This window comes from Lampetra fluviatilis, chromosome 51 (assembly GCF_964198595.1).
Source record: "Lampetra fluviatilis chromosome 51, kcLamFluv1.1, whole genome shotgun sequence".
Classification (NCBI taxonomy): Eukaryota; Metazoa; Chordata; class Hyperoartia; order Petromyzontiformes; family Petromyzontidae; genus Lampetra; species Lampetra fluviatilis.
Genome location: NC_136325.1, coordinates 9464711 through 9490972, shown reverse-complemented (window position 1 = coordinate 9490972; position 26262 = coordinate 9464711). Strand labels below are relative to the sequence as shown.

Below are 26262 nucleotides of genomic sequence, written 5' to 3'. Positions count from 1 at the left end.
ACGCTCACTCTCCCCTCTCTCACTCTCCCCTCCCTCACTCTCTCACGCTCACTTCCTCGCTCTCCCTATGAATGAGTAACCTCGGCTGTGTGAACCCCGAGACGGAAGCCGCGCGGCCCCATCTATCCGACAAACGCGATTGTGAAATGTGCGGTGGGGTTGGGAGGGGCTAGGGCCCTCAGTGAACCCCCCCGGGGGTGTCAGGGGAGGGGGGCATGGGCGATCTGCGCATGCGCGCTGCGACCCGCGCGAAGTTTCAAACTCACATCGGCCACGCTTGAAGGAAGAACAGCACGAGGAGGATTCCTCCACAGTTCTGGCTGCCGCCTGATGATGCCGCTCGCAATTACTGGCCGAAACGTCGTACTCAGATTGTAAATGTTGTGGATTTGCTCTCCGACACAACCGGTGTTTCTCTACTGGGTAACGAATTGGCACGTTGTTCACGTGACAAACCCCTTACTCATTTGGCTGTGTCGGGTGGTGGCGGGTTTAATGACACATTTATTTTTACGCGATCTAACCCATAAAACAAAACAGCTGTATTATGAGTTACAAACTCATTGAGCGGAATAACGTAGTACTAATCACATACCTCCATTTCCCATGAATATGCTAAATTCCTCTTGATATGCAAATTATTTTGTCAAGGCGCCCTTTCCCCCCCTTCCAACCCAGCTTATAAATATGCTCCAAGCACGTGTGCTCTTTCATTCAGACGCTGTCGCCTAGACAGACCTGGTTTTCACCTGAGGACGGCTGCTTGCGTTGTAGCCAAAACGTCGTGAGAATTATTTTATTATGTTTATTTTTATTATTTTATTACTTCCCTTCTACGTGACTTTACCGAAAGAACCAAGAAGATGAATCCCTGCAGTCACGAAAGCTTTAAATCGAAATTTGACTTGTTTAGCTTTGCTATATTGTACTTTCCCCTCCAATCCGTTGTTGTGCTGTTTGTTGTTGTGACGTTCTGACCCGTCCCTACTGGAGATCTGTAAAAAAAGAGCTTCATAGCTCATCGGATTTTTCCAGTCTAAATTAAGATTCCGATTCTGTTAGGTCGGGCATATTCCATTTGCAGGTGACAGCAGGAAGTGTAATGCGGAGGGAGTACTGTACAGGACTCACCTCCTCACAACCCCTGGACAGGCCGAGTCCTGGTAGTCGTGACGTTCTGTGTTGTTTACACTTTTCAATAAAGAAACCGCACAAGCAAAAAAGCAATGCAGACAACAGTTTCGTCGAAAGGATTTAATTTACATTGCTGTGTTAATAACCCTGCAGGATTACACACCAAGGATTAAGCGTTGCATGTAAGAGTTGAACGTTGTCCATTGACACCGGCTGTGTTACGTTGACCCCACAAAAGAAAAGTGATTTGCAAAATGAAGGGGAAATTGCACGTGAGGGTCAACTTGTTATCTCATGAAGTTGCTTCTTTAAAAAACAATGAATTTGCTTCATCTTAAATAGTTAACGTAAGGCACTCTCCGCCGTTACAGTTTCATGAATTGCGCAGACTGCAGTGGTGGGGTTCACCAATCATGCCTCCATGTCCGATGAGCTGCTGTCTATCCAATCTGATGAGGCTTCCCATCAAGCTTGACACGTGTGCTGTCTAGACTACAATCTTCAGTCGTACAACAAAGCGTGGTGCAGGCTGCTGCTGCTGCTGTGTGAACACAGCGTGTGGGGCGGCGGGGGCGGTGGGTGTACAGCAAAGACATTGAGCCTCCAATCACAAGCAGCTAAAAGTGTTGACTGTAAGAAGGTTGAATCAGCATGGGTCAGGATACAGCTCGGTCAGCAGAGTGAGAGGCATACAATCGTTATGCCACAATTCTTATCCCAGCCACAGTCCAGCTCGCCCTATCACGCTGTCTTTCGTTTCCCGATATATAGGCATCAGCATAATGAAGTCGAATTTGCATCGCTGGTGCAAGACCTCCGTCAAATTGTTTAAAATTGCATCGGGAAAATTGGGATGTATTCATTATGGAATATGCATGCCAAACTTACACTGGTTGGGAATTATGAGTACAAAATAGCTAGCAGTGTCAATTACAATTCAACACGTAGGTTTTCACGACCAATATTATTCATCATAAAGGTTGTTGGGTTAGAGCATCTAAATATAAATGTGTTGTTAAATCACCACCACCACCCGACACAACCGATTAGTAAGGTTTGTCACAAGAAACGAAACCCGCCAATGAGCTGTTACTTCAGCACCATCGGTGTGATGGCGAGTAAACCCACGACATTTACAAACGTACCAACTAGCTATTACTTCAGCACATCGGTATGATCTAACCCAAAAACCTTTACGAAAGTGCAAGTTCCACACATCTATCGTGGGAACACATCCTTGTAATGGGATGACCCATGTTTGTTTAGCGCAAAGTGACGCTCATTTTAAGAACCTTGGTATGGCACGATGGCCTGTGTCAACCTCTGGACAGGATTTGAACTTGGTAGATTGTGCGTACGGATCGAGCCCCCGTGACACAGCGAGAGGCACGCGAGGGAGCGCTGCGCGACACAGCGAGGGGGCGGCAGGGTACGGGAAGGAGGAAGGATGGGCGCTGTGCCTGGAGGCGGCTCAGTTCTGGAGGGAGTGGTACTTTCTGGGGAGTTGGCAGACGTCGAACTCGCACGCCTCTTGCAGATCTGTCGGGAGACATTAACCAGACCAGCAAAAACCCATGAGTTGGCATCAGCAACAAGGCCCGGGCTGTTCATATCGAGTGGTAAAGGGCAGGAAAATAACCCCATCACCTCACTCTAAGGGTCGCTCCCGCTCTCACAGTAAATGACATGCCAGGGCTCTATCTCGAAACAATGAAGAGTCACGAGATGAAGAGAGGGTAATGTGGCGTGGACACGCGCCCGCCGGTCAACTGTGGAGTTTCGAATTTATATAAACCCGCACTTGTGGATTTACCATACAGATATGTGCCATCTACTTCACAATAGGCGTGAAAGACGATGTGATGGCGTTCGTGAGAGTGTGCGATTTGTGTGCCGGCTTTAGGGTCCACATTTTACGGTTTAAAAAATGACCCGCAAATGAATAAATTTGGATTACACACAACAATCGTCACCCCAACCGGCCGACTGTTGTACCAGATCACTCTTGCAAATTAGGTCTCTTTGAGTTCTCATCTGATTAAACTAACTCAACTTGAAACTTGGTAGGAACTCTCCCTTAGCGCTGAGCTCGGTTAATTTAGCTCTAAACCAAAAATGACGTTTGTTATCGTGCGTTCATTAGCCACACGACTTAGCCCAACAACTTCTCCTATGAGGGCGTGGTTTCCTATGGGGCCCTGGCTTCAACAGGAGTGGCTGGTACCTGGATTAACACCCTGCTTCTCAGCAGTGTTGGCTCAGAGCTCTGACATTGCCATTATGATGAATCCCGTGCGAGCTGCATGGGGGACCTTCATTGTTTTAACATTTGCGCCCCGCAGCAAAAAAGTTCCTGGGTTAAATTTCCGACTGTAGTGCATTTCCGCATGAAGTTTTACATGTAGGATTTCGCGACCAATATCATCCATAATAGAGGGTTTTTTTTGTTTTGTGTTAGATCGCGTAAATATATAAATGTGTCGTTAAAACCCGCCACCACCCGACACAGCCAATTAGGAAGGGTTGTCACGTAAACAGAACGTGCCAATTCGTCACTCGTAGAGCACACTGGTTATGTGTTGGAGAGCCAAGCCACAACATTTGCATGGAGTTTGTTCTCCCCCTGCTCTGCTTGGGGTTTCCCTCCAGGTTCTTCGGTTTCCTTCAAGAGCTAAACACACACACACAATGTGCGGTATTCCCTCGTTATTGACGAACTTGCTGTCCGTGACTTTGGCTATCCGCGAATCGCATCTGGAACTCTACACGACAACTGCATCGAGAGAGATAAAGTGACGAGTTAAAGTGATGAGAGATAAAGTGATGAAATGAGGTAAAAAAAATTCTAAACTATGATTTAATCTTTTTCGATTTAAAGCTTTCGTGACTACAGGGATTCATATTCTTGGTTCTTTCGGTAAAGTCACGTGGTTTTCACACCTGATGATGATTGCTTGTGTTGCAATCGAAACGTCGTGAGAATTTATTTTGTATTTTTATTATTTTATTATTTCCCTTCCTCGTGACTTTACCGAAAGAACCAAGAATATGATTTAATACTTTAATATTTACTTCATGTTTATTAAAACCAGTTTTTTCGTGCCATTATTGTCATGTATTTAATAGTTTACTGTATGCATTTATTTAAGGTAATTCATAAAAAAATATGAACATTATGATCCGCGAAGTTTGTTCTTCGCGAGCATCTTCAGAACGTATATCCCTCGCGAATAACGAGGGGAGACGCTGTAACTGGTATTGGTCAAATATTCCGATGCTGAAGAGCGACCTGCAAATTTCTCAATTGGAATTAAACGTCGCGAAAAACTCGGCAAAAACCCTCCTGAAAAAGATGAAACAATCGCAGCAACAATAACAAAAGTAATAATAATAAACCACAGCTGTCACCGCTGGTGCCCCGACCTGATTGAGCGCAGGCATTGAGGCCGTCCATGGTCTTGGCGTAGCCGGCCCCCAGGAAGTCTCTGTAGGAGTCGGCCTCCACCTTCACCAGGCACTTGGTGGAGTCCTTGAAGAGCAGGTCTTTGCCTTGGTAGCGCTCCGAGCTGAACAGACTGAATTTCTCTCTGTCCGTGCCACTGCGACCGTACTTCAGCTGCAGACGCACCGCAGGGACAGGTGCAATTAGGGCTCACGTTTGGTACTGCCATCGTTATTTTAATACCCGTCATATGTGCTGATCAACAATAACATAGTTATCAAACCAATTGAAAACTTTCATACGATCTGGAAACCAGCATAGGAACAACACACAGTCGATGGTGCGTTGGCACATGCCTTCCCTACTGCACTGACTGTAATGGCCAGTATGTGTGGGTGTGTATGAAAATGTTAATAAATGTGAGTGTGTTTGTCTTTGTGGGTAAGAAACGGTAGTGTAGTGGTTAGCACGCTGTGCTCTATATGAAGCTCTCTGCCATTTTGGCCACACTTATGCCCTCTCTTCTCTATGCTTGCGAAACGTGGACCCCTTTATAGGAACATCTGCGCCGTTTTGAAACATACAGGCTGGCCTGCCTACAATCCATCCTGAGTTTAACTGGACTGGATTTTGTGAGGAGCTCACAAATCCTCGAAACATCTGAACACAGTCCAATCAGTGAGCTCCTCCGGCAGGCAAGGCTGAATTGGCTGTATCACGTAGCCAGTATGCCCAGTCACTGCATGCCCAAGCATTCTTCTGTTTGGCCAGATAGAGGGAGATACATTTGGCACGGCACAAATTAGAGAAAAGATGGGCGGATGTGGTACAGGGAGATGTGGAGCTGATTGGACTTGCCTATGGTACGAGCAGTGTCAAGATCGGCCTCTATGGAGGACGCTCGTGAAGGATGCTACTGGGCAGTTGGAGGCAATCGCCCACCAACAACAATAGAGGGAGGAGGAGCGACGCTCACAACACAAGCGGAGCGACGGGTGGCTAAAACATAATAAGTTGACACAGTGGGGAGCACAGGTGGTGCATCTACCAGTCATCTCACACCACCTGGGTCTGTCCGGTGACCTACCAGCGAGCATTTCACACTTCACGTGATCGCCTCAAAGTGCACCTAGCCTGGCACAACTGCCAGGGTGACGTCGCCGCCCCTTCGTGGTGAACAGGCGGTTGTTGTTTATTGCGAGTGGCAGTGTGAATGGGTGAATGTGGTGTGTGTGCGTGAGCGAGAATGCTAAGGGTCACGTGTGAGTAGGCATTAGCGTGGCACCTGCGAATCCTTGAGGAATTCCTGCACGGTCGTCTTGAGGGCGGCGCGCGTCACGACAGCGTGGGACGGCGCCTGCGCCAGGTGGCACGTCTTGTAGGCAGAGACCGGGGCCCGTCTGCCGTCCGCACACAGCAGCTCGTAGTCGGACGAGCGCAAGTTCTTGGTCCACGCCTCCTTGCTGGCACCTGTGCCACACGCAAAGACAAACAACCATCAATTGAAACTAATCCTTTCGCTCGTGCGACATACATTGGATCGTCTACCACACATTCACCACTCGTGGATGCGTGGTCAAACCCTCGGTTCTTCCGTGGCGAACACCGGGACCCCCTCAGCCTTTCACTGCATGAACGGCAGTAGCCACCACAGATGTCAAAACTAGAAAAACTATATTAATTTGAACAGGTAAGGCCTACTGAGCTATATAGCTCTTTTCGGAAGCGACCGAACCACAAATGATAAATCAACAAAGTGGCTTATCATCATCACGTGGACATTTATAGCGGACAAATACTCTGAATGCACGTTGACTCTAAATGTGGAGCGAAAAAGCGGAGAAATTGGAGAAAAGTTCACGCGACCGCGAGGATTAAACATTTTAACTCCAAATATACAGCAGTCGTCAGGGTTGGGATCTAACCGACGACTTCCTGCATGTCAGGCAACTGAGTTAATATCTCGCCACCACGGCGCCCCAAAACTGATCCCTGGCCCTCGGAACTTACCGTCCGTGTTCTCAGAAACGGTCGTGTGTTTCGCAAAGGCGACGTCCCCAGTCTCCACCAAGCACCTGCAGACACACACAAGGACATGGGGACACGGAGACACAGGGAGATGGGGACACGGGGACACAGAAACACGGAGACATGGCTTTAGAAAATGAGGATGCAACGGGACACGAATACAGGTACACAAAAACATATTGATCCATACAACTCTACACATTCGTCAATAACACTGTGGCCTTGAAAGCAACAACACATAACAGGTCACATTCATGGCAATGGCTCTTCTTCATAGCATGTAAACAGAGAGGCCAGCGTGAGAGGGTGCGTGGTGCGACTTAGAGACTTCTTTACATTGTGGGGCCCAAAAGGAATAACACTAAGAAATGTTTTCTCATGACCAGTGTTTAAATTGGCACGTGAATAGTTACACAACAGTGGCTGTCCCTGGGAGCACAAAGTGGACACAACACCTGGTCTGCAAATGGGCAATCGCCAGCCGGTCGCGGGCGATGTTGATACGTCACGTTCATACGTGTCTCATCTCAATTCAGTCATTTGCCAGTACGTTTTCAAATATGGAAAATTTGGTCCACCGTGCTGCCCGGCGCACAATGGCCTACTCTTTCCGAACAACGTCACGGGATCAATAACGTCCACCGTGAATCAGACGGCGCACGTGAGTAATTCATGGTTAATACGCACACCGCAGTGTACGCACACCGCAGTGTACGCACACCGCAGTGTACGCACACCGCAGTGTACGCACACCGCAGTGTACGCACACCGCAGTGTACGCACACCGCAGTGTACGCACACCGCAGTGTACGCACACCGCAGTGTACGCACACCGCAGTGTACGCACACCGCAGTGTACGCACACCGCAGTGTACGCACACCGCAGTGTACGCACACCGCAGTGTACGCACACCGCAGTGTACGCACACCGCAGTGTACGCACACCGCAGTGTACGCACACCGCAGTATTAAACAGGGGCGGCCCGAAACACGCAGACATGGCACCTGCACCTCCCATTAGCACGGCCGGCCACGTGCGGTGCAAACGAAGTTCAGCACACACACACAGACGTACTGCGTTCGTTTTTGGATGCAGTGCATTCCTGCGTTCAGCGGACGCACGTGTCCATGCCGAACGCCACACAACAAAGGGAGCCGGGCGGGGGGTGGGGGGAGTGGCACGGCACTATCGGGGGGGGGAAGGGGTGGAAGGGGTGGTTGATCAATCCTCAGCAATGGCCGCCTCGCCACGTTGTCGTGTCGGCGAGGCTCAACGCGCGCGCGGGAACCCTCACCGGAACGCGCCGCTGTATCCGAAGTATCGCTCGTGGCTGCTAAACTCGCACTTGTGCCTGCCGGAGCTCCCGACGGCCGCCGCCTCCTCCCCGATGCAGCGCTCGCACAGCGACGCCTCCTGCGAGCCCGGCGCGCAGCTCGGCCCGAACAGGCGCGCCGCACCTACGGGTTGGAGTCAGAATAGAGTCGTCCCTCGGTCAGCGTTCCTAATCCGTTCCACGAAAACGACCGATCTGCCGAATATAACTGTGAATTCTTTTTTTCTCAACTCCTCGAGTTGGCGCTCTCAACGACGCAAAATGGCCACGCGTTCAGCTCCTTTGTTGAGCTGGCCTCGTCTGGGACCTAAAGCAACAATACCCTTCTCAATGTTGCAGCTGTCGATCTTCCCGTCGGCGACGAGCTGCCCAATGGGGATGTTCCAGCCCGCCGTGCGGTTGATGCCCGTGTGGCAGACGCTCTTGCCCGACAGGTCCTTGAGGCTCATGTCCCGGTTCGTCTTCTTCACGATCGCCACCGCGTAGTACTTCCCTGTGAGGGGGGGGGGGAGCAGGTGGCCTCGGTTTGAAACTCTGCCCTAGACTCGAATGCAGGATGATTTTGACCTCCCTCCGAACACCGACCCCGAGCGGTACCCTGGCTCCAGGGTAATCACGGTGGCGAGATGTTAACTAACTCGCCCGGTTTACAGGAGGTCGTGGGTTCGATTCCGATCCTGCCATCTGTTGTATATTTGGAGTTTGCGGTGTTTACCTCCCCGTGGTCACGCGGATGTGACTCCGGGTCCTCTGGTTTTTTCCTCCGAATTTATAATCAACATGCATTTAGAGTATTTGCTTGCTTTAAATATCCACATGATAAGCCACTTCACTGACCTATCATTTGTGTCCAGGTGGCTTCTGGAATAAAGCTACATAGCTCAGTGGGCCTTACCTGGTAAAATTAAAAGAGTTTAGTTTTAGTTTAATTGGCAAGTAATGACTAGGCTCAGCTGTGCTTAGCTTTCAAAATATGCAAGGTCGGGCACATTTAGGTTGATTTGAGTTTCGTTAAATTCCCTTTCGAGGTGGCTGTGAGGCTCAGAGGTGAAATCACTGAGATCCTGGGTTCAAATCTGGCTTTCAGTCACCGGCGATTAAACTGGCTTCTCAAGTGTGGTGGGCTGATAGTCTCAGCCCAGTCATCATCAGCATCAGTCAGGTAAATCTACCATCTCTGATGGTCCTGGGATCTCGCAATCCATCCAACGACCATTCACGAACTGATTTCATTGCTTCATCTCGGCAACTAAAATATATCGGTTTGACTGTCATCGTGCATGCATGGAAAAGTGAAACCCCAACTGTGTTAAGGATGAATCAGCTACTTGAAAGAACATGGGGCGCACTGTTTCTGGGTGGTTTTCAAAAAGGATTCTACATTTTGTGCCATGAAGCCAATAAAATGATTTGAATACATTTGGGAAAAAAAAGTTAAACTATGAAACTTTTTTCAGACCTTTGTGAGAACTTTGCTCCACTCAACGCGCCTTTGGTTGACCTATGGGTACTCCAGCACCCTTCCCATGGGCGTTGAGGAGGTGCTCCTACCCCGGACCGCCTTCTGGCTCGTCAGAAAGCGGTCCAGGAAGATGTGCGGACTCCACACGTGGCTTTTCTCCACGTGCTCCGGTTTCCTCCCACGAGTAAACAGCTCATTAATCGGCCGATAACACCTTCAAATGTAGAGGACCGCAGAGCTTGGCCAATTGTGGGCGCCGGCTCACCGCGTCGCTGCTGCTGGCTTCCCTCTTTATCCGTGTTTCCTGCTCGTGCCTCCGAGTCATCCTCTCTCTCTCTCTACGAGAGCGAGCGAACGCTGTGCGGTGGCGACGGCGTGCTACAAGTTGATATAACATCTGCGAAAAAGAGCTTTATAGCTCGGTGGATTCCTCCAGTATAAATACACATTCTGATTCTGACTCATTATTATTGTGAAACTTCACAATCCTGCTGCCTGAGCAGGTTTCGGTCGCTCGCCGGTGCCGCGGTCGTCTTACCGGTGGCAACGCCTGTGGCTTGCCCGCTGCACACTTTGTCTGTCGGCAAGAGACAAGAGCGAGGAAGGCAACGATTATTGATAAGACACGGTTCTTTTTGAAGCGCAAACGCGGAAACAAGAATGTAACTCTGACATCAGCGACTACGCCCTCGATTTTCTACGTTGGGGCACGGCGCAGGCCCCCAACACCGTGCCGCCAAACTGAAAGCCGTCGCCTCTCCTGCCGTCAACACCCCGCAGGCCCTGCGCACACCTGGCTCCCACTGGTGGGGAGGTGGGGGCCGTTTTGCCATAATCCACGACACACGCCTCGTCATTAAGTGTCGTCCACCGTCAACTCGTCTCTCCGCGCTCACTCTGTTCCGCCCGCCAGATGGTAACGCGAACATTATTCCGAGTTCTCGGGCCTTCCAGACCTCCTCCTCCTCCGCAGGGAATGCTGCTTCATCGTCGCCAGGTGATTCGCGCTGGCAAACCTCCTCTCCGCCTAAATTCTAAGCGATGCTCAACCGTGGACCAACCCGCGTGGCGAGTATGGGCCCAAAGTACGTTTTCAACGCAAATCGCTCGTAGGCATCCGGGCACCATGTTAAAGATCCACCCGTTGGAAAATCACCCATCGCTCCCGCAACTCGCGCAAACTGTGTAACTGTGTTTGTGAAATATAGTCTATTTGTGATTGCTACATAGATGATTCCTACGTAGATTCCAACTCAATAATATGCAGGTCGTTGGTTAAATTTGGATAATGATGCCGTCACACAGTGGCCCACTCCTTAAAATGACGTCACAGGACCTTTACTGTGAACCAGTAGTTCGCCCGCAGTATTAACCAGGGTGGTCGCTGGATATGAGCCGTGAACCTCTGTAGCAAGCGGTGACGAGATGTTAACTACCTCACCTCGTGTACAGGAGAACAGCTCCTGTAAATGTCCACGCGATAAGCCACTTGATTGAGCTATCATTTGAGGCCAGGTCGCTTCTGAAAAAAAGCCATGTGGCTCAAGTGGAACTTACCTGGTAAAATAAAAAAATAAAAGTCTAGTTTTAGTTTAGAACGCTCTTCTGCAAGGCCACGTCACTGCCCATCACAAGGCAGTTGGCGGGGGGGTGCTGTGTGGTGGCGCACGTGTGCGGTGCGTACCGTCATCGTAGTACTCCGCCATGACGGGAATGAGTCCGCACTTCCCGGCAAGGTACACCTGCCCCCCGTCGAGACTCATGACGTCCGCCTCGCCGTTCTGCCGCGAGACAGGAGGGGTCCGTCACTCAACGCGCAGTCGGATTTCGCGGCCCGGTCTGGCCAAATTTGTGTCGAAGAAAACCCTCCGCTATCCAACACCGCCGGACAAATGTAATGTCTCCCTCTGCAAGGGCGTTTTACTTTCCAGTGAGTCAAGGAACAACTCTCACAGGCAAATGTAGCGATGAGATACAACTCTTCGCTTGACACTGCACCAAGCAACATCAGGACAAGATCCAGGAAGTCAGAATGACGATTATGACTCTGACGTCTATGCTCCCCGCCTTCACCAACCCGCACTGAATGCGCGGTGAAGTGTGGCCAATTCAAAATCAAAGCACCCCTTCGTTTTCTTGGTTCTTTTGGTAAAGTCACGTAGAAGGGAATGAAAATAATAAAAATATAAAATAATAAAATACAATTCTCTCGACGTTTCGGCCACAACGCAAGCAGAGAATTGTATTTTGTTATGTTTTATTTTGATTATTTTTTTTATTTCCTTTCTACGTGACTTTACCGAAAGAACCAAGAAGATGAATCCCTGCAGTCACGAAAGCTTTAAATCGAAATTCACTACAATAATAATAGCAAATAATAATAACAATAAGGGAATTGCGTTTTGGTGACTCAAGGCTCACCTTGATCATCCAGATGCACTTCTCCATGGAGTGCGTGCCCAGGCAGCGCAGCTCGCGCTTGTGAAGGTCCCAGGCATCGCACTTGTTCTTCTCGCCGTCGCTGATGCAACACCAGCGCAGGGGATTCTTCCCTACAAGACAAAGATCCCCCGTGTAGCCTTAACAGACTGTTGGGGCAAGTGCTGTGAGCGAGCACCTACGATGGCAGGCACGGCGCACGAGGAGGTGGGTGGCCAACACCACGCACGGCCGTTTTTGTCTCCCTAGTTGAGATCTTTACATACCAGGCACTCATTTGAGGCTGAGTCGACCTAGGGGAGGCCCATGACCAGTTCTGATAATCGTCACTGGTGTTGGCCGTGAGCGGAAATCGAACTCGGGTCGCCGAGTTCGTAGCGCAGCGTCGCGCTAACCGCGACACTACAATTATAGAGCTTTTTTGGGTTAGATCGCGTAAATATAAATGTGTCGTTAAGCCCGCCACCACCCCCCGTGCCCTTATACATCTCAACGTTCATCCTACAAAGTCCCATCACAAGGGGGAAACACAAACAAATTGACAACAACAACAGTGTGTTGCCCGTATTGAAACGGCTGTACGCCGTATGGACCTGAAAACTAAATGTCCCTGTACAAGAATACCGGCAAACCGTGTGGGTTGACAGGTATGTTCCTGGTTCCAATCCATTGGAATGAACTCCCATTCCACATCAACACTGGCAACTTCACTAAACCATTTTCCGTTCGTCCCTTGAGACTCATCTCGTTTCATTAGCATATCCCCCCACTGATTCCTGTCCTCATCCATAAAACCTTAACCATCCTTCCCCTCCCCAACAGTCAAATCCCATCTCTTTTCACCATCAGCCAATACTCCTAATGTACAATTTTTTACTCTTGTAAAGCGCTTTGAGTTGTGCGCCTTTTGGCGTCAACTGGTCCAACCCATGTGAGACTAGGCTCTAAGGAAAGCTGTCTCGGGTGTGGACCAATCAACTTCAAGGACAGTGCATACATTATCAGAGTTATGTTTTTTGTTTGCATTATGACTGCAGGTATTGTTGTCTATGCAAACATGACTCCTTATGAAAAAAAGGTGTCAGTTTTGTTGCCAGATAGAAGGGTAAAAAACCAATTATCAAGATGAGGGCCATTACTGAGAACATAAGCGACGAAATGAACGGGCGGACATATGCGCCTCCTTCCCATTGGCCGTCCCTCCACGTGAACCGTAGCGTAGATGCGCAGGGCATCGTTGCGAGAGTGGGCGCCGCGCGTGTACCCTTTCTGCGGGCGCTGGAGAGGCTGGCGAGCGCGCTGGTGTACTCGGAGCCCAGGTAGCTGCGGTGGTTGAAGAGCGCCGGCAGGCGGAAGAGCGACTGCGTCGAGTCCTTGAAGAGGAGGTTCTTGCCGCCATACGAGGAAGAGCTGAAAAGCTCAAACTTGCTTTTTTGAGTCCCGTTCACTCCAAAGTAGTTCTGGCAGCAGAAGCAGCAGTAGCAGCAGAGGTGGAATGCGAACATATTTTCCAGTGACGACAAGTCTCGAATCCCACTCACAAGCTGCTTCATTGGCCAGAATTGTATCAAAACATTGGCACCGTGAGGGCCGGCGTTAGGGCCGTCGCCGAGAACACCGGGCTCATTGGAAAAGGCCGGGACACTCGGGCGAAATCTCCTCCTGAGCAGCAGCCGCACAGAACGGACAGCCCAGCCAGCGAGCAACCGCACGGGGATGGGCCCAGTCAAGGTTTTGGCCTTTTGACAATAAACTGATTAAAAAACAACATATCAATCGTTCGCGTCGTTGTGGAGAATATGAGCAACGGCATAATCGCACAGTGTGCCTGCTTTGCACCTCCGATTAGCGCGGTTCGCTATGTATGGTGCGAAAGAAAGTTCAACATACATATAATACGTGCTTCATACATCCGTCTCTCCACGTGTGGAGGCGTTTCGTCACGGAAGAGTTCTTTTCGTGGAGTTTTCATCTTATGGAGGTCGCATAATAACGTGCTTCCGGAAGGCCGTGCATACAATTTCTTGACGCACAATTAAATAACCCGATGCGCATCATCACCAGAACTCTGAATCCGACACCAATCCCCTGACTCCCTGGGAAGTTTACAACGTTTTCTTGCCAACGACAACCACCTACCCACCATCAACCCAAGACCTCGGAAATACACCTCGCCATCGACTCAAGTTCCGATCCCCCTTCTGGAATCTCACCCAGATCTGGAAGAACGACGGTGAAGAGAATGGAACAACACGGACGTTTAGATCGTACACCTAATTCGAGTCCCAAACATCACGCCTCCTGGCTTTGACATTCCCCAAAGACACTGACAATGTAACCATCATCCACATCAGAAGATGAACAGGCTAATGCGCACATCTCCTTTATGAATGGAAAATTAAAGACAAGCCACAGTCGCGCGATTGTGAGCATCCAACCCAAACTATGGACCATGTAGTAAACCCATGTGGTCTCCGCTTCGTTGTATGTATGTTGAACCTGTTTCGCACTGTACGTTGCCAACCATGATAATTGTCGGTGCGGGGGATGGACAACAAACTAAACACAAAAATAAGTTCTAAAGAAATTAGTTTTTCAAGTTGGATATAAAAGTGCATAGCTCCAGTGGCTTCCTAATATCAGAAGAAAGAGAGTCCCAGACGATCTTTGTTCGATGTTTAAATGGTAGAAATATCAAAACTACGCAAACTCTCTCTGCCGAAGCGCTCTCATCCATCATGTCCAGCAGACTTCGTCATTGGCACTTAGCTCCTGGTCACATTGCTGCTGGCCATCACGCGCAAGCGCTGCAGAATAACGTGGGTGAGAGGGGGGAGGAGGGGAGAGGTTTGGAGTCCCACCTCTGCCTCGTTGAGCAGACCCAGGATGGCGCTGCGCTTGCGCTGGTCGATGTCGTCGCTGCTTCGCGCCACCACGGCGTGCGCGGCCACAAACGCGATGTGGCAGCGGCGGTAGTCGGAGACCGGAGCGCGGCCGCCGTTCCCGCACAGCAGCTCGTAGCCAGCACGCTCAGCTTCTGCGCGTTGACAATTGTTAATACTCCCGTCGACGGCACGGGAACGCACACAGCCCTCGATAATCACAGTCCACTGCCGGCACAGTCGTATGGACGTACGTGTATGTTGAACTCCTTTCGCAGCGTACGTAGCGAACCGTGCCAAATCGGAGGTGCGAAACTTCTGGATTGTTCGTAATTGAATTGTGGGTAATGCTACACAATGGCGGCTGTGCACGTGGCCTGTAAGCCAGCACCGCGGAGGTAGTGAGGGCCGGCGCATCGCACAAATGTTGCGAAACGCCCTTTCCGTGGACATCGGGGATATGCCATTCCCTCTCTTCAAGAGTGAACGAATACTGTGCAGCGAGTTGAATGTATTATTGTTATTCTTACGAACTGACCAAATCCGTACTGTTTAGACCCTCTGCCACCCGACACAGCCAAACAATTCAAATTGTCACGCAATATACACGCGTTCTGGTGCCACAGTGGTGAGATGTTAACTGCCTTTCCTGGTATATAGGAGATCGTGGGTTCAATCCCAATGCCTGTATATTTGGAGTTTGCATGTTTTCCCTGTGATCGTGTGGATTTTTCTCCGGGTCCTTCAGTTTGTCCCTCCACATTTAGAAACATGAGTTTAGACTTTTTGGCTGCTATAAATGTCCACGTGATAAGCCAATTCGCTGAGCTATCATTTGTGACCAGGTCGCTTCTGAAAAAGAGCTACATAGCTCAGTGGGCCTCACCTGGTAATTTTTTTTTTGTTAAGTTCAGTTTAACATGCGATGGAACAATAATAACTATTATTGTTTCAACTCCCACTGGTAAGTCGATGAACAATTCTCATAACAAAATTAGCAATGAGATATATATTAAGCTTTCCTATCGCTAATGTAATAATCATCTGCCATCATCATGATCACTATTTGCCACCTGTATTACTTTCAACACCACCACCACCACCACATCATCATCATCGCCGCCACTACCGTTCTTTTATACATCAATTATGAAGTTCGTACCCATTGTGAACCTTGAGTTTGATGATTTACATCACATATTGTGACACACACCGCATTTCATCAGATTTTCATCACATTTTCATCACATGTTCGTCACATGTTCCGGGCGGCTGGGTGGTGCAGGAGTAACGCTTCTGCCTCGCGGCAACAAGTGTCTGGGTTTGATTGGCAAGCCGGGAGTTTTCTGCGTGGCGTCTTACGTCTCCGCCCCCCATTCACCATGGGTTTCCTCCAGACTCCCCGGTGTGCTCCCATCAGTAAGCACGTGTGCTATGTGTTGGCTAAACGGCGGAATTCTGAAAAGTGACCTGGAAAATTATTCAAATGAGGTCTGCACACCGCAGCAGCAACATTGGCCACCCTCTCCTGTGATACGATTTTGACCGGACTCTCCTGACATGGAGATTAGACACAGCGCGGCTTTTGTGGGTAAACAAATGCAGTTCTATCCTTGCGTTTGGCAACATCTCAACGAGGTTCCTAAAGCGCCTTTACCAGACAGTGGAATCTGCCGGTGGAGCGAGCATCCAGAGTCAGCGAGAACGATCGAGAAGGGGGTCGTGGCCTCGTGTTGAGCTATAAGGGGGAGATGCGCGGGAGACTCGGGGCTGTTGCAGTGGGGGTCACCGCCGGATGTCAAGTGAACGTGTCTTCAATAAAGTGCCATCTCAAGAGAAGTGTGTCAAAGTCGTCATTACAAATATATATAAAACAAGCGCAGTCTTCATAACAACAGCAAATAATAACGATACAAGCGTGAGCAGTCTGCACGCACCTGTGGTGTCTTCGTTGACGGTCACGTGCTTCACAAACGCCACGTCCCCTGCGTCCTCCTTCAAACACCTGCGCAGACACGAGAGAGCGAGCACGTGCGCGCGGGGTTCAACGCACGTCCATGCGTTCGCACGAGCGGCGGGTCGCGTTCACCTCCCTTGCCGGCCCGTGGACTGTCAGGCATGGCTTCAGACACTGCTCGCTCGGAGCGGCTGATAACAACCGGGCAACCGGCTGGATTCGAGCCGTGCCCCTCTGCGACGAGCAGTTGGCCGGGCGGCGTGACGTGCGAAGCCTCGCCTGAACGCGCCGCCGTAGTCGTAGTAGGGCTCCGCGGCGTTCTTCACACACTTGTTGTCGCCCTTGCCGATGCACAGCCCGCAGAGCTTCGCCTTGGAGGCCTTGTCAAGGAAGGGCAGCTCCTTGCTGCCCGGGGCGCAGCTCGACGAGAAGAAGTTGCTCACGGCTGCGGGTCGGGGTCGGGCAGGGAACAGCAGGAAGGATGTGAACATTGCGACGAAGGGAGGACTGCGGAGAGTGCGGGGTGAGACGTTTTTTTTAAACGTTATTTTGTTTAAACTCTGCGACTACTCAACAAGAGACCGGGATGAGTCTCGTTGGCAAGAATGACCTGGATCAGCGTGGTGACAAAATGAAAGCAACAACAACAAAAAGACGTCCCGTGCTAAGCGATGGAGAGACAGGGAGTTTCACGCGGTGAGGTCCCCGTGATCGTGAGGTCATCAATCCCAGCCAGCAGAGCTACTGCCCCTCTTCAAATCCTCGGTCCTGTGCCTCAATTCAAAATGCGACTGAAACATTTTGTTTTGGGTTGTATTCATTTCGCAAACCCCGTTCGTCATCATCGACACGAGTGAGCGACACGCCGGAGCTGCCCCAGTGGCTTGTGTGGGTAGCATCACGTGGCGGGTGATGCAAACGGAGTCTGGTGACCGATGATATCAAAACATGTGATTCGACAACCAAACTACGTCGAATAACTAAATCTAAATAAATATTCAATGACATAGTGGAACGGTTTACAGGACGGTATGAAAATGCTAACGTCATTTGTGCGAAAGGCAAACAAAGCCCTGATTGCTTCATCCCAGACAACACACAGTGATAACTCTACAGCACTTGTTTAGAGAGCTCTGAGTCAACATGAAGGACATCATCTCATCCTGTCTGTCGAAACCAGTGGGAGGCTCACAGCCGCAGAGCTATTAATCATTTAACTCTGTCCAAATATTTGAAGCTGGGCATCATCTTCATCAAGAGCCTCTGCAATATCAGCAATTCCTCGTGAGGAATGTCTGACAATGTCTGATGGTCCACGTGCAATTGTGATATTGGGCGCCTTGGTGGCAAGATGTTAATTACCTCGCCTGGTATGCAGGAGGTCGTGGGTTTGATCCAGACCCCAACCTGCTGCTGTATATTTGGAGTTTGTGTCTGTCTCTCTCCCCGTGGTCGCGTGGATTTTTCTCCGGGTCCTCCGGTTGGTCTATCCACATTTAGAATCACGCGTTTAGAGTATTTGGCTGCTATAAATGTGCACGTAATAGGCCACTTCGTTGAGCTATCATTTGTGACAGCCATGTTGCTTCTGAAAAAGAGCTATTCAGCTCAGTGGGCCTTACCTGGTAAAATAAATATAAATATGTATAGCTGTTCTACAATGCAATACGTTCCATATGAGTATTACTATTCTGCTTGATAACCTAGAAAAGCCTTACCAAGTCTCACTAACTTTTCAGAGGTGGGTCATGCCAAGGGGCGATGTTTGCTGCTGTTGTGTAATCCCAGTTGAGTCATTTACAGGTCACAGTCGACCATTGGGGGTGTGTGGCCAATACCAATGACTGTGGGAGTGTTTATTTTAGATAGTGGTGGAAACTAAAAAAACCCGGAGGAATCCCATGCAGAACGGCGGGGGGGGGGGGGGATCACCCGGACAGAAAAGTGTCCCGAGTTGGGAATAAAACCCAGGATCTTCTTGCAGTGAGGCGCAAGTGGTTACCACTGTGCCACACTGCCGCCCTGGAATGTCAGCCCAAAAGGAGAGATATCATTTGGAGGAGGGCGACTCCCATGGAGATGGACCCATGAGATGAGCTCAAATGTCACGGCAGGACCAAGAGAGATTGTGGCAGCATGAGGGAGCCCTCATCCAGGAGTGAATCGGCAGGAGATGGAGACTCGTAACCACCCATTAAGCGTTTGTGTCGAACTCCCCACAGACCGTTCCGCGTGGACACGCCGGGGGCGGCACCTTTCTCGACGGAGCCCGAGCTGGGCCCGTCCCACGTGAGGATGCCTTTCTCCAGGAGCTTCCCGATCGGCAGGTTCCAGCCGGCCGACTTGCCCACGCCCGTGTGGCACGACTTCTTGCCTTCCAGGTTCCTAAGGTCCGACACGCGGCCCGCCTTGACCACCGCCACCGCGTAGTAGCACGCACCCTGGGCTGGAGGATGCGGCGGAGGAAGAGGGGAGTAAAGGAAAACCCTACAAATAAAGTCATATACACGCGGCTTATGGGCTTATCATGTGCTAACCTCCCACCGCTCGTGGATCTGCTCCCGCGCGTTCACGGCCGAGGGGCGTTGGCCCCTTCTTCCACCCGTCCCTGTCTCCCGACCTCTTTGCAAGTTTCCCTCTTCATTTTATACTCGTTGAGAAGGGTGCTCACCTGGTCTCGAACTCCCATTCCCTCCCTGTAAGCTTGTGGCTTAGGTGCTCAATACCTGCTTGGGCTAAAAGGGGCGGGGGGAGGGGGGGTAAATCGTGCGTAGTTCAATTAGATCAGAATACCAGAATCAGAATCTTTGTTTGTATTGGAGGAATCTTATGAGCTTTGAAGCTCTTTTTCACGGATGTCCAGTAGATCCAGTCGGTGGTGGATCCCAGTTGGGGGGGGGTGGGTGAATATCTTATTCACCAGAGGCATGGTTACCCACACCTCCCATTAGCACGGTTGGCTACAATCAGTGCGAAAGAAGTTCAACATACCATTGGAACCTCATTTGCGAAAAGAAAAAATATGATAATTGTTTTTTTACCCTTTTATCTGGCAACAAAACTGACACCTTTTTGCACCCCATGCAAACATGACTCCTTGCCATAATGTTCATCGGAGTACCTGATAGCCACCAATTAGAATGTTTATACATTAATTAATAATAATAATAATAGAGCCCCACATTGATTCACTAGTGTTCGTGACGTCAATGTGTTATTTGGGTCAACTTTCTCGACACAAATGTGATGTCGGTTTTCCGTATCAGGACACGAATCGAGACCCAACTCGGCCGCAGGTCATGAGTTGTGTAGCTCTGAGCGAAAAGAAGTCACCGATTGGCAATGGAACGTGTCTTTTTTTGCTTGTTGAACTATCATCAGCACGTCTGTGTACTATCGCCATTGAACCGAGAGACAAAAGATAAGCACAGAAATTTGGGAGAAAATAAAAATCGGACATCGAACTATTAAGAAGTAACTCAAAGTGATGATGTATTGCATAGTTTTGCATGAAACTGTGACCCATGGCTTATAGAGAGAGTCGTGGTCTATAAACATATGGTACTTCACCAGCATTGGCCCGAGCAAGCCTGCATCTGCTGATGACATCGGAATCAGAGTCTTTATTTAGAGTGCAGGGGGAATCCGATGAGCTAGGAGGCTCTTTTTCACAGAGATGCTGAATGTTGACACCAGGCCAGGGGTTTCTGCCAATGCTGCTGATGCGATGCACTCGCAAGAAGGTCGTGTGGCCACGGGATTGTGTAAAAAATAAAAAGTCCCAATCTTTTCCGTGAAGACACAGATTTGGGAAGGAGGTGTTATTTATTTTACGAAGAAAAGTGGGCCTACTGGAATGGGATTACAGATCATGAGGGATGTTGATGGCTTGGGAGGTATTTATCCAGCAGTGGAGAATGGCTGATGATGACAATGATGGTCAACTCCGTGGCAAAGTAAATACATTTCTGTAAAAATAAAATAGCTTCACCTCTTAATCCCCAGTTGCCACTGCAAATGTAGAAAGCCAACATGTATAAATTCTCAGGTCATTCTTGTAAGGTAAGCCACCCAGGAATGTATTGCGATCTGGTGCTCCCACAATGCACCAAAGTGATGCAACGATGCAGTGAGTATACTCGCTGCGTGAGGCTCTAAGGACACAATGCGGTCTTGGGATTTTCACTGCGATTGTGGATACAATACATCGTGACGTCTCACAGAAAGCTCAAGGCTGATGGTGATGACAGATACAAGTGAGGTAGCAGTGCATGCCATCATCATCATCAGATAAAACAAAACGTCATATCTCATTGATAAATTTGGTAGTGAGGATTGTTCTTCAACTCATTGGTGAGCTGAATCAATAATAATTGGCGTGTTAAATGCTTGTACACGTGACAATTTCATTTGGTTGGCTGTCTCGGGCAGTGAAATATGGTCTTCAGGACACAAATTGTGTCAGATCATTATGCGACCTAACTCGAACATGAATCATTAAGGATTAGCATGACAATTGTAACAATGATGACGACGATGATAATGATTGCAGCTCTTACCGGGCCCGTAGTCCTCGCCTGCAAGTGGCCTGAGGTTGTAGGGGGCTTCTCCGGCCTTGTAAATGTCTCCTCCGTCCAGGGTGACTGCATCAGCGCGGAGCGACTACGGGGACAGGCGTCACAAGAGCAGCCATGCATCTCCGCTGGTCAGCTTCGAGTCTCATCTCCAGTGACGCACACAGAGCGTCTAGCAACGGCAGCTTGTCCACGAGCATGATGACCACGGTTGTTGCACAATGTTTTTTTTTCTTTTCATTACCAGCAACCGCTTTAAAAATAAATTGGTGACCGGTTTTGCCGCAATGCACAGAAATGTCTAGAAAAATAAACATTCCTACCTTTGTAGCTGAGGGAACCTAAGGGAGCTGCCACAGTGGTGTGATACTTTAGCAAAATAGGAAGTTGCCTCCTGCCTTCACGCGAACGCACACGCTATAGAAGTGCAATCGTTCATATATTTAACTTCACAATACAGAGGTCGCCAGTTCCAGTGCAGCGAATTTCTTAGGCCGCAGTGTGGTTTGTACGTCCGCGCTTGCCAATCGGTGCATTCGTTATTCATATGCCACTGGAAATGATTCCTGGTTCCTGGAACCGATACTCGATTCTGAAAATGGTTACAGGTTTATTGGGCATCATTTAACAACCCTGATGACTGCACTTCTCGCATTACTACCACCACCATTGCTGATCCACCACTGCCAGCACCACCATCCATCACAGTGTCATCATCATTACCAGCATCACCAGCACTTGCATAACCAGTAGGAGTGTAACTCATTTGTTTGCATTCTTCATAATTGCTTTGCGGGTTTGGCCACGTAATTAACTGGCAAATGTCGTGTCGTGAACACCCTCCACCATCCTACGCAGCCAAACGGGTTAAATTGTGATGTGTACACGCATGTAATTGACCAGTCATTTCTGTCAGCTCACCGGTGAGTTGGAAACAATTCTTAACCAGATTCAGCAGCAGTTAGATACGCGACGTTGAAACTATGTCAAGCATCTTCGGGAGAGATTCAGAAAGTGAGAATCAAATCCAGAAACTCTGAATTATGCATTTGTACCTTAAAAATATAATATTAATAATATTGGCTGCGAAAAACCCCACGTGTTAAGTTAACAACATGACTTGAAGCTGCAATACGGTCACCAGGCAAATTGGAATCTGTCAATCAGGGCAGCAGTGGCGCTCTGGTTGGCAATGTGAACCTCGTGACCTTATTTTGATTCCTGCCTAAGGCTAACATCAGTCCAGGGTCACAGTCCCAACCTCCCTCGTCAATCGGTGCTGAGCAGCACGGCCAAGTAGAGTTGAACAGCCCTCACGGGGATGCAGCATGGGCGTGCCTTCGTCCATGAGCGGATGGCCAAGGAGCTGTCTGTACATGAGTCTTTTAATCAATTTGTATTTGTTATCCTCACACTACTTCTGATTTTTGAGCTATACGCGGAATGACTCAACAGGCATTTCTCAATAAATCAAGAGCCGCTCTGTATGATTATCCTCCCACGCTCCCGCGAGGCGTGATGGCTCACAAACGTTTTGATTTTCAATAGAATCAAAATCATTTTATTTCAGGTCGTCTGTGGCCAAAAACTCTTGAACCTAATGTTGTCCAAATTGTTGAGGGATCGCGTATCCAGAGCCACAACAAAAGGGCCATATTCAAACTAAACTATTTAAACTAAATTATTTTTATTTTACCAGGTGAGCTGCTATACAGCTCATTTTCAGAAGCGACCTGGCCGCGAATGATTGCTGAAATGAATGATTTATCACGTGGACATTTATAGCAGCCAAATAGTCTAAACACGTGATGTTGATTCTCAATATGGTGGAAAAAACTGGAGGACCCAGAGAAAAATCCACGCAACCACGGGGAGAACATGCAAACTTCAAATATATAAGCGTCAGGGTAGGGATCGAACCCACGACCTCCTGTATACCAGGCGAGGGAGTTCACATCTCACCACAGTGGCAACTTATTTTCTCCCTGACGCTATGAATGACGAAAAAACGCCCCCATTTGCGCTCTAAGTTAAAGTGCCGATGAACACATTCGTGAAGCTGCGCGTGATTGTTTAGTACCTTTGGTATTCACGGCATTGTTAGAGCACAAGGCGATTGCGAAGGTGCAGTCGGGGGGCGATGTTGCTTTTGTGTAATCCCAATGGAATAATTTTCGAATTATTTTCAAATTAGGCAAGTTAGGGTCATGCCACCGGCACACAACGGACTCCTCTTTTGGAACGAGACCACGGGATTAGCATCCGTCTCGAGGCAGATTTGTGCAGAGTATTTTACGGGTAATACACACTGAAGTATATAGCTCTTCGGATTGGCAAAACCCTTTGCAAGAAGGCACTACAACTGTGCTATATCACCGACCTTGATCGTCTCGTAGCATTCGTTGGGGCTGTCGCGCTGGACACACAGCAGCGAGAACTGGCTCTTGAGGTCTCCAAGCGCCTTCGCTAGATCCATACACTTCTTCTTTTCCTTGTCGGACGTGACGCACCAGCGCACCTCGTTCGGGTTCACCACCAGGGCCTGGGTCATCCACCCTGCAGAGGTGGGCACGGCCACAGTGGCGGGTAAGGTCAGACTGAGACCAACGCCAGGAAAACTAATGCACATTGGTTAACATGGAGAAAACGGAATGCCCATTGGCTAACATGGAGAAAACGGAATGCCCATTGGCTAGCATGGAGAAAACGGAATGCCCTTTAGCTAACATGGAGAAAACGGAATGCCCATTGGTTAACATGGAGAAAACGGAATTGTAATTGGGGCCAACAGTAAGTCTAGTCAATGCAAGGCTGTGATGCAGATTCGACATTACGATGCCAAGGCAACCACTGTTCTCAAAAGTTACCTTCAGAAAGAGGTGCAGCATGACCAGCTGGTGGTGCTCAGTGTGTTGAGACTTTATGTGAGTTGTGCAATATTCATTCAGGAACCTTAACACGTGCTCTGCAAAATCCATGTTTAAGTCTTCTGTTTAGTATCGCTTCCTCGCGCACCATGGAACTTTCTTTGCCAAATAGCCGGGAAACTGACGAAACTGGGGCTATCCGTGCAAGACATTAATTACATCTAAACTCATGTCAGCTTTTGACTCGGTGATGCTTTCCGAGTTGAACAAGCTCAATAATAATAATGGTAATAATGTTATAGACAATAGAGCAACGTAGAAGTTAGGAAACTCAAGCCTTGACGAGCGGAGTGTGAATGCATAAATACTTTTTTTGGGTGAGATCGCGTCAATATTAACGGGTCGTTAAATCCGCCACCACCCGACACAGCCAATTAGTAAGGTTTGTCACGATAACAGAACATTAATTCTAGATTTGCAGTTTTCGTGACTGCAAGGATCTATACTTTTATTTCGGTAAAATCACGTAGGTAATTTTTTTTATGAAAACAACTAACTTGTGTGTGCCCGAAACGTCGTGATTTCATTTAGTTGCTTTCATTTTAATTTATTTAGTTTTTTTACCTACGTGACTTTACCGAAAAAAACAAAAAGTATAAACAGAACGTGCCAAACATTTATATTTACACGATCTAACACCCCAAAAAAAACCTGTATTACGGATGAAATTGCTCGCGAAAGCCCCCTGCGTGTTAAACTGCGTGTAAATTATGCCCTTGGGTGATTCACGGCCACAGAGCGAGTTGCAGTGAGACAAGGGCATCGCTGCGACCTACCGCACGCCGCCACGGTGACCAGCCACACGGAGAGCTTCATGGTGAGGCAAGGGGGCAGCAGCCGGGGTCCTCTGGGGGCGCAGAGGAGGGAGACTGGATGGCTATGGCCAGGTCGCTGGCTTAAATAGGGCCCCAAAAGCACTTGCTCCCCAATCAGCGACAGCAACCACGCTCACTGCCCCCCCCCCGCACTCGTGCACACATTCCTCCCTCCTGCCAGAAAATTCCACTTCATTGCAACTGTGTACTGACGACTGTTGACTTGCAAACATTGGTCGAGTTAATCTACTGCGATTAAAGGATTACAATTAAGAGGAAACTTGTAGCCATTTTACAGGAAACCCACCAAAAAGAACTGGCTGCTTTGTTTAGCCACGTTAGCGTGGGTGTCAGCGATGCTCTGTGAGAATATACATCGGTTCTAGATTTGGTGATCTGTGCCTCGGATACGTGGCACAGATCACCAAATAAGTCACGTAGATATGATATAAAAATTAAAGTAATAAAATAAAATTAAAAATGAAACACAAGACCGCTTGTGTTGCGATCGAAACGTCGTGGGTTTTTTTGCATTTATTATTTTAAATTTCTTATTTTTATTTCTTGATTTTTATTTTATTTTATTATTATTTTTTTCTATCTACGTGCCTTTACCGAAAGAACCAAGAATATGAATTCCTGCAGTCACGAAAGTTTTCATTTTGTTGTTGTTGTTCATGCAAGGCTTATTATTCAAATTGTAACCAATTATATTCGTTTGTTACAAGAATAATACATTTTCATATTCACATCGATTCAGAATCCAGTCAGTTATTGTAACTGAGTGCAAATTCATTTTGGGAAGAGCGACTGTTCAGATTTTTTTTGCGAAAATGTGAAAATTCGTGAACCCTCTCTTTCCTGTTCATAGTTGACTTTTAAAAATTCACATCAATACAGAACCCAGTAAGTCGATACTTATAAAAATGAAACCATCCCTACAACGCATTTGCAACAAACATAAGTCGAGAACCAAGTGTTTATATATTTTTATTCACTCTCATGGGTGAGGAAAAGTTAAAGTTTGGAAAGCCAATTTTTGTATTGAAACATTCCGTTGGTTGACTGTCTTCCCGACAGAAAGGTAACTCAAACAGCTCTTACCAACGCTACTACGATAATGCTGCTTTATAATTGTAATTCTTTAATCACAGGTTTGTAATAAACTACTCTCAGAAGGAGTCAATTACAATGCAGCGCATCACATTCACTACTTTGGATTTCATTCGGATACACCCAGAAAGATTTGCAGACAGAGAAAGACTTTG

At 48.5% G+C, this 26262-nt stretch overlaps 1 protein-coding gene across 1 annotated transcript; it reads right to left on the bottom strand.

The window, feature by feature from the left end:
* Positions 1-1239: 1239 nt before the first annotated feature.
* LOC144948948 (serotransferrin-1-like) lies at positions 1240-25066 on the bottom strand. Its single transcript, XM_078878705.1, has 17 exons — positions 24956-25066; positions 23633-23808; positions 21238-21340; positions 18933-19124; positions 16958-17123; positions 16659-16726; positions 14701-14876; positions 13104-13299; positions 11822-11952; positions 11085-11181; positions 9939-9977; positions 8261-8431; positions 7900-8062; positions 6587-6651; positions 5862-6046; positions 4558-4750; positions 1240-2673 (listed from the first exon to the last, which is right to left on the bottom strand). Exons 1-17 carry the CDS (start codon positions 24993-24995, stop codon positions 2606-2608), a joined length of 2229 nt encoding a protein of 742 aa, XP_078734831.1. The 5' UTR covers positions 24996-25066; the 3' UTR covers positions 1240-2605.
* Positions 25067-26262: the final 1196 nt, after the last annotated feature.